Genomic DNA, 15322 nt, shown 5'->3' with positions numbered 1-15322 from the left:
AAATTTCTTATAAAGAAACTAAACAAAAAAGAAATATTCAAGTAATCTAAATTAAATATATAAATAGCAAACCTTATATAAAAAAAAAATTTCTTTAAAATTTAAGACTTTTTGGAAACTGAGCAATGCGAAGTGTGTACAAAAAGGCTGAAAATAACAAACAAATTAGTAAATTGTGAGCCCATGAAAACATATTTTGAATACTATTAAATTATTATAAACTAAACTGATTTCAATATCAAAATAATTTATTATCTTAAATAAGACAATCTGTATATATCATAAGATTTCCAAAACAGTTTCAATAAAATGCTATAACAAATAAAATATAGGAGTAAAGTCGTTTTAGCAATGCTAAAAACTGTCAAATAACATTGATAAAAATATGGCAACTCTTCATTTAAAATACCACAAGACATAAATTGATTGAACAATTTCTAAAACATTTTAAAATTTGTATGAATCCACACAGATCATAGAAACATTAATTAGCTAAATAGATTTCAACAATTGCTTAGTGATAGGAACAATATTCATAGATAAATAAAACTGTGAATAGTTTGAACAATTTGTATATTTCGTTCAAAAGAAATCGTCAGTACAATAAATCATTAGAAGCTCAAAAGATATACAACATCTTAATAATTCAAGGTGCAGCAGCATCTTCTCGGACGTCACGTTCAAATTGATCTTTAACATTTTTCAAGAACTCTTGATCGCATAAAACCTTCAACCCTACCATGGCCATCGATTTGGAAGTTATTAAAGTTGCCAGTTGTGCTTCTTTGGTGCCAGATGCTTGTGTAAAAGCCTTGGAATGATTTGCTGCATTTGTTCCAATAGAATAACATGGGTGGATACTTGGTACTGTATGTGATACATTTCCCATATCTGATGATGCCATGAATGGTATTACTTTCGGATTGCCATCATCAAACTTAACACCTAAATAAATAGATTTAATAAGATAAATGAAAAATCTTTCATTACAAACAATTTCAGAAATGATATAAAATCTAGTTTCTCATTTTTCTTTTAAATTAAATTAACATCCAGTTAGTAAGAGAAATAAATAACAGTAAGCAAAATCTGTTTAATATAATGATTACCAAGTTAACGTTTGATGTAATGATTGGCTGGAAAGGAACATTTTTGATATGTCAAGTAGTTCTAACTATTAAAATGTCTAGAAGTCCTTGGAAAGGTTAACTGGACAGTTTATAAAGTAAAAAGTGCTAACATTTTTTGTAAATCAGTACATTTATTCCACAATTAAAATTGCTATTGCCAATAAGAATAAGTTAACACATAGATTAGTGTTCAAAGCAAATGAAAAATTAAGTTTTAAAGGAAAAATTTACACCAGGAAATGAAGTAACGGAGAACCATTCCAGTCTTCTTTTTTCCCCCATTCCTGTAACAGAATTTCAATCTACAGATCTAAATTATAATCTTTATACTAGAGATAAAAAGTAAGAGTGAAAATTTCAGCCTAATAATGTAAATAGAAGTTTATTCATATATTAAGCTTATTTTTAAACTTTTATATACTGTATTTTTCTAAATACATATTTTTAATAATGATATATAATAATTACCAAATCCTTCAGCATATTCTTTATATATTTCAGCAAGTAGTTTATTTGTCATCAAACTTTGATAGTTTTCTTCATCAAAGTATTTAATTTCTTCTTGACATCCTGTAGCATATGCTGCACTTTTAATACAGGCTTCAATTCTCTTTTTCAAACTCTGCATGTCAAATGTTGTAGCAGCTCGAATATACAATATCATTTCAGTCAAACCAGGTATGATATTTGCTGCGTCACCTCCTTTAGTAATGATGCCTAAAACATTAATTTAATAAGAAAATATAACACATGCAATACATTTATGGAAGAACAACAATTTGAAAAACCCAATCTATTCCAAGCTTTATCAACTCTACTATTTTATTCTCATTAACTTATTTTAATTTCTTTTTTATTTAAATATATCAGAGGGAAAAAAATATTTTTTTGCTTTTAAAATTTTGAAAATTTAAAATAAGTTTAAAGATTGATATATTGAAAGGCATTTTTAATGTTCAGTAATCTTCATAAAAAGAAAAACGAAAGGGTACGAAAACTTCTTCAAAGAGAGAGAATGCTAAATTTTAAAAAAATATTTAAAGAAATTTTTGAGCAGAAGAAACATTTAAATAAATTTTGTAGCATTAACTAAACTGTTAGTAATTTCACGAAATATTTGTAAATTATATTGTTAGGAAAAGTTTTATTAAAGAAAGATAAATCAATAGTATTAATTGCTGTGCTTTTGAACACAATGATCAAAACAAGGATGGCAAGTTCAATAAATAACAAAAAAAACTGCCATAAAAGAGGTTACTTCCTGCACCAAATAGAGGAAAAACTTTTTCCAAAAGAAATATCAAAAATGAAAGCAATTTTTTAAAAATTTTATAATTACAGTGACTATTAAATTTACATTTTACAGTACGTTTTATATTTATAATTAACAATATATTTTATATTTATAATCATAGTGCCTATTAAATTTCCAAACTTTTTGATACATCATTCATAAAAAATAAAAAGCAATAATTTAAAAAAAAATTTACAATTTTAATAAAAAATATTTTTTACAAATGTAGTCCATTAATAACAGTAGTTATTATTAGTTCAAGGTACAAACATCGAAATCGTTGACTTTCATTTGCCATTAAAAGTGGCCACATAATTTATTTTAACTAGTTTAAATACTTAATTTTATTAAAAATTATGATGTTCTCAAGGTTAAATAAGCGCATTATTTATTAAATAGTAACTAAATTAAAAACTATATTTAAATTTTTATTTGCAGTTATTTGTATGCAAAAATATTTTTTTATACTGGAAAAAATAGGCTTTTTAAATACTATGTTATTTATTTTCAGTAAAAGTAAATGTCAATATAACACAAACTAGTTTATAATAACCATTTGAGAATTTAAAGTTCAATTCTAATTATCGTTTTATTTTAATGCTGTTTATGTTTTTATTGAAGATAAAAGACAAAATATTTTTACATTTTAATATCCTTGGTGATAGGACATTTTAATATCGATGGGGCTAGGACATTTTAATATCCTTGTCAGTAAAATTTACTATATTTTAAAAATCATATCAAACATCAAGTAACCTTGCTGATATATTTCGCCATAGCTGAGTCATTTGCTTGAAAGACAAACTTTTAAAATATAGATATTCAAAAACAAAAATCTTAAATTATGTTAGACTTTCTCTGCAAGTCAAGTAATACTGGATGGTACAATTAAAAATACCAGTGAAAGACAATTTCTCAAAATAAGAAGCATTGATTGTAGCTTCAAAGTTAAATATTACATAAATTGCTCTAAAATCCACACTTATACAAAATAAAATATTTAACCAGTCACCCGGTTCATCACCATACAACATTCACCTGTCTTCAACCTTGTATATATTGTATGTTTTAATTTTATTTATTTTAACTTTTCTGAGTGAACTGTAAAATTTCAAAAATAATCTTCAAAAATTTTAACTGTATAACTAAATTAGTTTATTATTAATATTTAATGTATTCGGCTTCTGCAAATTTATAATTTAAAAAATTAATATTAGCTTCCTAGTATTAATTAAATCAATAATTGTCCTCAGTTAAAGTATAAAATTGAATGAAAAAGTTTGAAAGTTTGTGGACGTTTAAAAGTTTTTAACAGAAATTTTTTCTTTTAGTGAAAAATAAATGTCCCGTAGAAATTTTTTTTCTTAGGAGCCAGACTTGTGCTCGTACTTCATTCATACTTTGTATGGCTTAATAACCATTAGAGACATGGGAAAGGCTGAGATAAATTTTTAAGCAAAGAATTCAGAATCCAGCTTGTTTAAAATATACTTTATTTTTTCTTTATGAAAAAAAAAATGGTTCAACCTAAATCAAAATGTATTATTTAAATCACAAATGTTTGATCTTTTTAAATTTTTTGTGAAAAAATAAAGTTTAAATTTATTACTCTAAAATAATTTTTCTCTAGTTTATCCCTTTCTGAAACTCAAATTTACAACTACTTTCAAACACAAAATACTTTCAAATTTACTGAGGTACATTTTACGCCTAAGATAAAAATAAAAAAAACTATTTTTATAGTTTTTAAAAATTGTAACTCTTAATAAACTTTTTAAATGAAAAAAGTGAACATTTGGCCTAGCACACTTTCAGTATTGCAGTTTTTGTATAATAAAGATATTCTACACACAAACCTTTAAATTTTAGAATAAAAACACACTGCTCCGCTTTCGAGAGTCGTAAAAAAGTCACTGAAATGCTATTGACACCAATGATGCTCAATTAGTTGTGGTCATAGGTACTACTGATATTGTGGTAATAGGTACTTTTTCTTTTTTTGTTTCTTCCTCATTGATTATGTAAAATACTTCAATATTTTTCTTTTTTTTTTAAATAAAATAACTTAGTTAAAAATTTAATGAAAAATAACTACGAAAAATAACACTTCTTATTGTTTTATTCAATTTAATAAAATTGACAATATCCCATTTTACATTTGTTCATTATTGAATCTGCTTTATAAACTTTTGTATTACTTAATGTTAATTTAGATTCGCCATTTGAGTCATGTGAAAAATTATGACAGAACGATTACATACATTTAAATATTAAAAAAAAATTATATGGTAACTGAATTTTTCCTTTCTTTTTTTATTGTTATTTGAATGCAGATTTTTAAGAGGTCAGTCGTATTCAATTCGATATTTTATTTAGTTAGATAAAAAAATTTTAAAAAAATAAAAATTTTTCTCAATTGTAAAAAGACCTTAAACAGGCTAAATGATGTTCTGAAGTCCAATCAATGATATTTTGTAAAAAAAAAAAAAAAGGCAACTTTCAATATGGATACATTGCAATTTTTATTAACCTATGGACATCAAATAAAATTAATAGTAAATTTATGTGGTCACTAACAATGGCAAATGGAATAAAAATTTCTAAGAATCTTTTGAGACTTCATCCCACTGTCTATATTAGTTTAGTTTTTTTTAGTATGTTTCGGATGTTTAATAAATTAAGATAATTTAAGACACATTGTTTTTTAAAAAAATTCAAACACATTAGAGATAAAAGAGAAGTGAAAAATAATTGGATAGAACTTCTACAAATATATAAAATGAAATTTGTGATTCATAAATATATTAAAAATTTCTTATTAAGTACAGAAAGTATTATTAAGTATACAATTATTATGATACAATTCAGTCAAAATAATAACTGTACAGCATTTTAATAATTGTAAAACATACATTTGCTTTAAAAAACATTTATTTCAAACAATGTCAAAATCTTGCTTTTTCATTTGATTTTACGATTTGAAGTTGTTCTGTTTCATCATTTTAATTTTCCGATATATGTCCGGATGCCTCAACCTCTTAATTTATCTGATTCATCCTCATCACTTCATGCTGAAATATTTTCCACTGTAATTACCTTCCCATAAAATCAGTTCCTTTTGGATGCACAAAATTAGCAATTTTTTCTCACATATTCTTTATACACATCTTGCATGTCTACTTCGTAGGGAACATAATTCAGGCAATTGCTTTTGGCAAATATAGTAATTTGCTTCTAATTAGGATTTTAAGAAATTAATCATAAAATTGGACATGTAAAATTTTTAAGAATTGGAATTAAAAAAAATACTTTAAATTAAATGAACTTAAAAAAGCAATTTAAGTTCAGGAATCAGGAAAAAAAAAATTTTACAAAAATATTAATATAACTATTAAAAAATATTTTGTGAAATTGAAGGTCACCAAGAAATAAATTTCGATTAAAGAGGCTCTTACTATTAACCACATGGTAAGTGCGTAGGAGATACAGATTAACAGAAGAATCGAGAGAGGAAAGAGGTAGCAATATTCAACTGTATAATAATACTAAAATAAGCAATAGTAAGAATTACCATGGACTTTACATGTTGGCTTTATTTGTTGTCGGAGAAGTGCTATATTATTATAACACCCGACAACAGCATCTAAGGCATTTAGCCCTTCCCAAGGATACCCTGAAGCATGAGATTCTTTTCCAGTAAATGTAATGGTCATCTAATTAAACAAAATGGAAAAATACAATTATCTTTCATAATTGATAATATCTTAAAATAATAGCAGCAACCCCACACAAATAGAAAAATTAATAAATTTAGAAATTCTACAGTTTGCAAATGTATATTAAAATTAAAAATGTATAAATACAAATATCCCTAAGAAAAACTAAGGAAAAATAATAAAAAACATTTGACACTTTATATAAATGAGAAAATTTGTATGCAAATGCCTCTCTTCTATACCGTTTAGTTCTATAATAAAATGGGTGAATAATTGTTTTGCCATGTAGAATGCAGTTTTCTGATCATATGTCAGAGGGTTAAAAATAAATCAGTAGTTGATTAAACAATTTATAAACTTCTTATTTTATTTAACTGCACTTTTCCATAAATGATTAAGTTTTTAAAAATTATGATAAATAGACTAAATTATTTAAAAAAAAAACATATTGTAATCAAAACGTATAAAAATATTTTTACAACTAATGAGTTATCTGTAATAATAGAATTTAAAATTTTCTATGCCAGTAATTAATGCAAACATTTTTAGTTATTATTTTCAGGCAAGACAGTTACGAAAAACTTGAAATGAGTAAAACAATTAACAAACACGCACAAGAAAAAACAAGCAACTTATTACACTGGAATGTTGCAACTGTATATTTAAAATTTATTCTTTTAGCTTTATAACTTAAACTATACAAAATTGTAAAAATATAGATGAAATTTAACTTCAGAGCTTACATACTTATCATTATAGAAGATAGTCTTTTTATTTTTAACAAACATAAGGTCAATTTTGGACTCACACACACAAAAAAAAAATTCCAATTAATAAATATTTTAGTTGTAACCAATTTAACAAACCTTTTTAACCAACAGATGTTTTAAAAAATCAACAAGAAAAGTGCATTTGTATTTGAAAATTAATAATAGTTAGAAATTAACATTTGTACATTTTATTAAAAATATTAAAGTAAAATATGTGTCTGACTTCTCTATAAAAAAACATTGTAAGAGTATTTTTCTATATATTTAAGCTTATCATAGCAGATAAGGATAATCTATGTAGAAAAAAAAAAATCAGTCACAGACTTTCAAAGCATTTTTGTGTACATTATCATTATTTTGTCTATGCTTACATTTTGTCTATATGATTTAATAAATGCATAAATAAGTATATACTTTGGTGCAATATAAGAAATTATTCGATTTGTACAATACTCGATTTGAAAAAAAAAATTAATGCTAAACGACAAAATTGGTGGTGGCCGTAAAGTTAAGAAAAGAAAAAATTGGTCATGGAAATATTTTCTATTCCGTATAAAGAAAAAGTTGTTTAAAAAACGTGGTCATAACTAAAATATTGAGCATTGGTAGTAAAAATTTTTTTTTAAAAAATGAGTAAAAGAATACTATGAATGAACATGCAATTAAGTGAAGCAATATTTTCTGATGAACATATATATTTTTATATTACACAAAACCTGCTCATTCTTAGATTTTTATTTTGAAACAAATTTGTATTTATAACTTTTTTATTCTGTCTCTACTACTGGACCGATTTATATAAAGAAATAAAACAATTAAAGAACACCAACATATTTTATAAGAACTTAAATAAACACACTTTTTTGTCAACTAATTTTGATAGTCAATGTATGTGTCGAAATAAATATTTTGGTAAGCAATAAAATTTCAATAAATTATTTCTGTATGGAAAATGAATAAAATTTTAAATCCTTTAGTGAGTTTTGAAAAATTCAATTTAAAATAACATTAAAAATTTGGAACAATGTTACCTTTTAGTAAGAAAATAAAATATATTTTAATTCAGCAACAATTTAAAAATATTATAGTTTTACTAAAATATTTACTAAAGAGTTTTAAATATAATATTATTAGACTCAAAAACAAAAGCTAGAATAGAATAATTGAATAATCAAAATGATGGGAAAAAAAGTACAAAAAGAAATTATTACTCTTTCAATTCCAATGAAGGGTGGAAATAGATGATCATTTGGAGCCGGATGAACCATTAAAGCTACATCGACATCGTTAAAAACACCTGCATTAATCAACTTAATCTTTCCACCGCCTCCTTCTTCAGCTGGCGTGCCAATCACTACAACCTGAAAAAAATTGCTTATTAACATTTTTTTACATATTACTTCGTATATAAATTATTTTAAAAAATAGCAATAAAAATAACAATTTTGACAATTTGTGCATTTTACTTCTAAATAGAAAATTTAGCATGCATGCTGCTTACAATATTTTAGATGTTATATTTCATACCTTCCCAGGTATTTCTGGGTATGTTGTCATGGCAGCTTTTATAGCAAGACCAGCTCCAAATCCAGATTCAGCAATTAAGTTATGTCCACAGGCATGTCCTACCTCGGGAAGGGCATCATATTCACAAATGGTTGCCACAACTGGCCCAGGTTCTAAAATATATGACCCATGTTATATTATTTTTCCAGTACAGATTTTATTAATGTAGTACAAAATCTTAAAAAAAGATAGAAGGATAATAATTACAATTGAATAAAAGATTTTAAATATAAAATAATTATTTGTTAAGTGACAGAATTTTAAAAACTTCCAGAAAAAGTAATGGTTGGTAGGTAGGTAATTTATTTACGTCGCACTAGAGCTGCACAATGGGCTATTGGCATAGGTCTGGGAAACATCCCTGAGCATGATTCGAAGACATTCCATCGCAATTTTGATCCTCTGCAGAGAGGACAGCTCCCTTACTTAGGTAGCCTGATGAGCTGCGCGTGAAGTCAAGCACTTTATAGTAGAACAGTTTAACTAGGACCGATACTGCACACCCTCAGTCTCTATGCAAGCAGATTCAAAGTGGTCGCCCACCCACTTACTGAACACAGCTAGTGATGCTTGACTTCTGTGTTCTACTAGTAACCACGTCTTAATGATCATTTCACTATGAGAGCCAAAAAAAGTAATAAACAAATTATTGTATCACTATGGCTTTGAACTTGTTTTTAATTAAATTGCTGAATTTTGTATTATATGTTATAAAAGTAAAAATACAAAGGTTCAAATAAAAGTTAACAATTTTCTTGTTAAGCATGAACATTTATTTCCATGAAAATGTTCTAATAAAATATACCGTGTTATATATAAATTTGTTACAATGTTATGAAATATTTAGAAGTAAGGTACAGATAAAAGTGTTAATCAACAAAAGATTTTAAACACTAAATCTTTGCTTAAATATAAAGTCAAGTTAGTTAAAAAAAGAGTTAAAGTAGATAAATCGATTAAAATATTAAAGGTATCTAACTCTTTAAAAATTTTGTGTATGTTCCGCTTGATGTAAGTTACGGGACTTATCCAAAATTAAACCTACAATATTTCCTTACTATAAAAAAATTTATAGTTGAGTTGAAAGTAAAAATTTATATATTTGACTTGAAAGTAACTTCAGAAAATTATAATATTAAATAAAGAGATATTGAAATTCTTTATATCTCGAGAAAAGTTTAGAAAAACTATTTATATAGCTGGCACACCCTTCACTAACTCCCAGTAGCACGCTGTAAATTATTTATTTTTTCAAAACAAAAATAAAACAAAATACATTTGTATTATTCTAATTTTTAAAATCCATTTATGCCATGGTAGTTTCAAAGTATAACTATTAACAAAATAGAAATCCTCCGATAATATTCCTCAACTAATAATCATTATAACAAAAAAATTACACTAAATTCTTAATTTTCACTCAATCAGTAAGTAGAATTTACATTAATGCAACAAAAATCACATTCCCATTTTGTTTCATCAGGCAAAGAGAACTTATAAAGCTTTACAACAAGCAAATACATAACTAAATTAACAAATTGAGTTAATATAATGTCAAGCTAAATTCTCGATTTTAATTTTAAATAAGTAAATAAATAAAAGTGATTCTTGGTGATGCAGATATTGAATAAAGATATGAGAAAAATTAGTTTAAAAATAAATTCACTTTTTGAATCGAATTCAGCTATAAAGGCAGTTGGTAATACGAAGCTTTTCTTCACAGAAAATCCTTTTTCAATTAAAGCATCAGTTAATAATTTATGAGCAGCAATTTCCTCGAATTTCAATTCAGGATTTTTCCAAATTTCTTCACTTATTCGATTTAAAAGCTTTGCTTCGTTATTTATGGAAGAATCAACAACTTCAAGAAATTTTTTCTCCATTTGAATTGTATAGATATTTAACGAAATCTTTCTCAAGAACGAAATTAAATGAAATTAAACAACTTTCTGCGGCTTCTCAGCTATCTATGAAAATTGTGAAAAGTGGACTGGGAGGGATGAGAGATTTAGCTGCCTATTTCTGCTCCGCTCACGGCTTTATCAAATGATTCTGCAAGCCTCTCTGTTAAACTCACCGTTGCTATGTGGCATGAGCACACGATAGATTTACGTTGGCATCCGAACCGTCTACCTCCATACTCGAGAATGTTCGGCGTAAAGCCACAGGAGATTCTCAACCTGGATGTATCTTCGTGATGTCTTTCTCTAACTTGTACTCTCTGTTCTTCAACTTCCATCCCCTTTGCAGATGACCAAAATTAGAAGGACATGCTTTCAATTCATCTTTAAGGCATGTTTCCCAGACCGTGCAGTTCAACAGCGACGTAAATAAAGCACTCCTACTCCTACTACCTTTTTACCAAGGAAAAACTCGCTTATCAGGTTCTCATTTGCTGAAGTTGTTGTTGTAGCTCATTTACGTCGCACTAGAGCTGAACTATGGGTTATTGGCGACGGTTTGGGATACACACCTGAGGATGATCCGAAGACATGCCATCCCAATTTTGATCCTCTACAGAGGGGAGGGAAACCTAGCTTCGGTAGCCCGACGACCTGGTTGTGAAGTCTAGCACTTTACAGCTGAACAATTTAGCGAGGACTAATACCGCACACCCTCGGTCCCTACGCAGACTGATCCAAGTGGTCACCCACCAGCACACTGACCGCAGTCAGAGATACTTGACTTCGGTGATCTGCTGGGAACCGTGTCTTAACGATCAGTCCACTGCGGAACGGTTCTTATTTGCATGCGAAAAAAGTAGCATTCAATGAGAATGGTCCTTATTGTGATACATTAAAAATGTTCTTATGTGCGGCATATTAAGAAGTAATAAATGACCTAATTATATTTATTACTTGTTAATCAGTCTCGCAGTGGACTGATCGTTAAGACACGGTTCCCAGCAGATCACCGAAGTCAAGCATCACTGACTACGGTCAGTGTGCGGGTGGGTGACCACTTGGATCAGTCTGCGTAGGGACCGAGGGTGTGCGGTATTGGTCCTCGTTAAACTGTGCTACCGTAAAGCGCTTGACTTCGCGCGCAGGTCGTCGGGCTACCGAAGCGGGGGTGCCATCCCCTCCGCAGAGGATCAAAATTGTGATGGCATGTCTTCGGATCATCCTCCGGGAAGTTTCCCAGATCGTCGCCAATAGCCCATTGTGCAGCTCGAGTGCGACGTAAATTTACAACAACAACAACAACTTATTAATTAACTTATTTTTTTGCTTTTGACATTAATCCAAGTGTGAGCTCATAAAATGAATAATTCGAAAGTATTTCAACAACAATCCATAAATATTCAGTTATTTAAAGCAAAAAAGAAAAAAAACGATATAAACTAAAAAAAAAGCACTTAAAACCTGCAATAACTTTCAAACAAACAGGAATTTTTTAAAAGAGGAAAGAAAAACTCGAGTCCCCCATTAAGTCTAGAAATGAAAATTGCCTTTACGGAACTTTAAATTTAAACTCCGTTGTTGCGTTTTTAACGGGATGTAGATCGATATGCTTGGTATTTTTTAATCTAGGTATAATAATTATTGATTCTCGAAACAAATCTAAACCTTCATTTCGAAAAAAAAATATCTTACATTTTGTACATTTGTCCTTACATCTTCACTATTTCACAATTATAAATTGAAAATTTTTTGAGCAACTTAATAAAATGTAACGTAAATATAAAAAAATTGCACAATGTACTCAAAATTATCTAAACTTTCAAGCAAATTGGAATTTCGAAAAGAAAAAAAAAATTAAAAAATCTTGTTAGTCCATAAGCAAAAATTGTCGCTTTACGTCAAATTTCAACACTGTAATATCATTTCTGCGGCCCTCAAAAAGAATACATGGAATTATCAAAACTATTGAAAAATCTAAATTAATAAATGAATTTCTTGTAAGTTGTCCATTAAATTTATTATTTCCAAGACAAAATTTGCTTAGCTATAAGTTACTAAGACAGTTTTTAAAAAAATATACTAATGAGTTTAATTTAAATTTTGTTAGTTCAGGAATGTTCACAACACGGTTTCTTTGTCATATGACATCTTTAGAAATGTAAGTGTCAGATATGATATTGATATCTAGTTTTGTTATTGTAATAGTTATGCACAATTAAAATAATTTCTGCAAATATAGTTTTTATAATTTATTTCTTCCACTTTTATGTAATAATATTTGAGTAAATTTATTTTAAATGTAATTTTAAACAAAGTACCTTTTTACAGTTACTTAAAAATAGTAATTTTTTCCGGGGATTTGATAGAAAATTGAAAAAAGTCGGTGTCGAACATTCGAATCGACAGCTTTGCTTACCTTCTCATTGAGTAATCTTCCCATGTTTTCCTAATATTTGATAATTTGTGACGCTCGATAATTTGCAACAATTGCTGAACTTCGAAAACGTTTTCCTAAAAAGTAATTTTTGAAGACATTTGGGCATAAAATGTTTTACTACAGCATTAGTTCCAAGTGTTTTTCGGCTGTGCAGCCAAAATGGTCAAGCTTCTTTTAAAGGAGCCCTTTCATTACATATACATGTATAAGAAAAAAGTTCCAGAAAACCAATTATAAATATAATAAAAAAAAAGCATAGGAAAAAAACAAACAAATATATATATAACAGAAAAAAACCAGTTATAAGTATATTACCAAAAAATAAAAAATAAATTTTAAAAAAGAGCTGATAAAAAACTACTAATTATTTTGAAAATAGTTAACGTGAAAAATGAAATATTTAATACTCTGAATTTTTCTTGTGCGTTTACAGAAGCTGAAAATGAATAAAATATGCTAATTTATGGATTTTATATTAAAAAAAACCCTGCTATAAGCGTTAAGAATAGTTGTCAGAGAGGCCGGGATAGCCTGGTCGGTAGGGGCCTGGCCCATGTCCGAGAGTTCGTGGGTTCGAACCCCGCCGGCCGAAGATTCCCCGTGTAGTAAATAGTGACTGATCACGTTAAATCTGTCTAGTCGCAAAGTCCTCCATGTTCCCATTACAAATCAAGACCTCTGGGGGTACTGGATTGGAGATCGATCGTTCTCTGATTCAGGTCAAAATTACGATCTGTGGATGAATGGATGTGTGAATGGGTCAGTCCTATAAAGCGGGCTGCGACGTGTGTGTGGCTCGTCGACGAATTCCTGGCCATAGGATGGTGCCACTGAAAAACAAGAAACGTACACTCTGCCTTAAATGTGCTCGGCTTCACCAGGCAGCCTTGCCCGGGTGGCAAGTGACATTAGAAACAACAACAACAACATACATTTCAGAGAAACGTGATTCTTTATTCTTGAATTAAGTTACTTTATTTTGAATAAAAAAAGCTCGATGAGAAATACTTATCGAATTGTTTAAAAATGTATATCCTTTTCATAATTTATTCAGTATTTTGTTATTGAAAAAAAAATATTTTTATTGCAATTTTGGTATTTTCTTCACAAGTATTTTACATAGATTAGTTCCTATAAGCAACCGAAATATTAAATAAATTATGGATTATTGATTGGATATAAGTATAATTATTACAGGTTAAAGAAAATCGTAAAATTCGTAATCTTTCGACGAGGCCTCAGGGTGCTTCGGAACAACTTTTGGATGCCACTGAACTACGGTACGACCTCACAATTGTGAGAACCCCCAAAAAGTTTAGATTGCTTTAAAGCATTTATTCATTCATCTATAGATGTTTCTTCTGTTTTTTCTTGTTAAGCATCCATAAAATTAAAAATTTTATTTTATTTAACACAAAAAACTGTTTTCATTTTCAAATAATTTCTATTATGGTTTTCTAAACTTTTAAAAAGCAGTTAACAACTAACGAAGTAGTTTTAAATGTGAAATACAGGGTGTTTATAAAGTCCCGGACCAATTTTGATGTTTAATAACTCCTAAAATAATAAAGATAGATTAAAATTAATAACATAAATGGTTAGATAGACTCAAAAAGTTTCATGGCCCTTGTCAATGAACTTCCACGTGTGCCCCCTTCGTCGCACGGAGAATATCAAGTCGATAGTCAATTTCACGCCAGATAGCGGCAAGCATGTCGGCATCCACAGAAGCTATTGCCGTTGTAATTCTGGCTTTTAAGTCATCAATGTTCCACACGATCCCCCTGTAGACATTGTCCTTTATAAATTCCCAAAGAAAAAAGTCCAGCGGCGTTATATCAGGTGATCTGGGTGGCCAAGGAATTGGACCCCCTTGCCCAATCTATCTTCCTGGAAAATGGTCATTCAAAGAACTACGAACGATGATACCCCAATGAGGTGGTGCACCATCTTATTGCAAAAAGACATGTGGCTGAAGCTCTTCTAGTTGTGGAAATACGAAGTTTTCCAACATGCAAGTATACGACTGATGAGACCGTCTTTTCCGTAAAAAAGAAAGGCCCAATGACTCGGGCGTGCATTAGTCCACACCACACTTTGGGGAATCCCTTTGTGTCTCACGGTATTCATGGGGGATTTCAGATCCCCGTATGCGCACATTATGGCGATTAACAATGCTAGAAACATGAAAGGATGCTTCGCCGGAGAACATTATGCGCTTCAGAAAATCAGCAGCATCTTCTATCCTTCCTACCATATCTTCTATCCTCCTAGGCCTATCGTCCGGTTCCAAACCTTGAACAATTTGATCTTTGTATGCATGCAGTCTTAATTGTTTCTTAATAACCTTGTACACCGTCGAAATCGGCATATCCAATTCTCTTGCCGCTGATCTCACAGATCTTCTAGGATTGTCTAAAAATGTCTGTCTGACACGCTCAACGTCAAAATCACTTGTGCAGGGACGTCCGGAACGTTTATTGTCTGCGATACTTTCAGTTTCTA

At 28.9% G+C, this 15322-nt stretch overlaps 1 protein-coding gene across 1 annotated transcript; it reads right to left on the bottom strand.

The window, feature by feature from the left end:
- Positions 1-230: 230 nt before the first annotated feature.
- On the bottom strand, positions 231-10515 carry LOC107452590 (xaa-Arg dipeptidase). Its single transcript, XM_016069096.4, has 6 exons — positions 10143-10515; positions 8438-8589; positions 8122-8271; positions 5996-6137; positions 1599-1847; positions 231-945 (listed from the first exon to the last, which is right to left on the bottom strand). The coding sequence occupies exons 1-6, from the start codon at positions 10357-10359 to the stop codon at positions 647-649; spliced, it is 1209 nt and encodes a 402-aa protein (XP_015924582.2). The 5' UTR covers positions 10360-10515; the 3' UTR covers positions 231-646.
- Positions 10516-15322: the final 4807 nt, after the last annotated feature.

The sequence above is a fragment of the Parasteatoda tepidariorum genome, chromosome 4 (assembly GCF_043381705.1).
Source record: "Parasteatoda tepidariorum isolate YZ-2023 chromosome 4, CAS_Ptep_4.0, whole genome shotgun sequence".
NCBI classification, from domain to species: domain Eukaryota; kingdom Metazoa; phylum Arthropoda; class Arachnida; order Araneae; family Theridiidae; genus Parasteatoda; species Parasteatoda tepidariorum.
This window is presented reverse-complemented; position numbering and strand designations above follow the sequence as displayed.

Excerpts from the sequence above, each read along its gene's own strand:
- LOC107452590 (XM_016069096.4), bottom strand. The coding sequence starts at position 10,359 with ATGGAGAAAAAATTTCTTGAAGTTGTTGATTCTTCCATAAATAACGAA. Across the intron at positions 8,590-10,142 it reads AGCTGAATTCGATTCAAAAA|AACCTGGGCCAGTTGTGGCA; the intron begins GTGAATTTATTT and ends CATATATTTTAG. Across the intron at positions 8,272-8,437 it reads ACCCAGAAATACCTGGGAAG|GTTGTAGTGATTGGCACGCC; the intron begins GTATGAAATATA and ends AATTTTTTTCAG.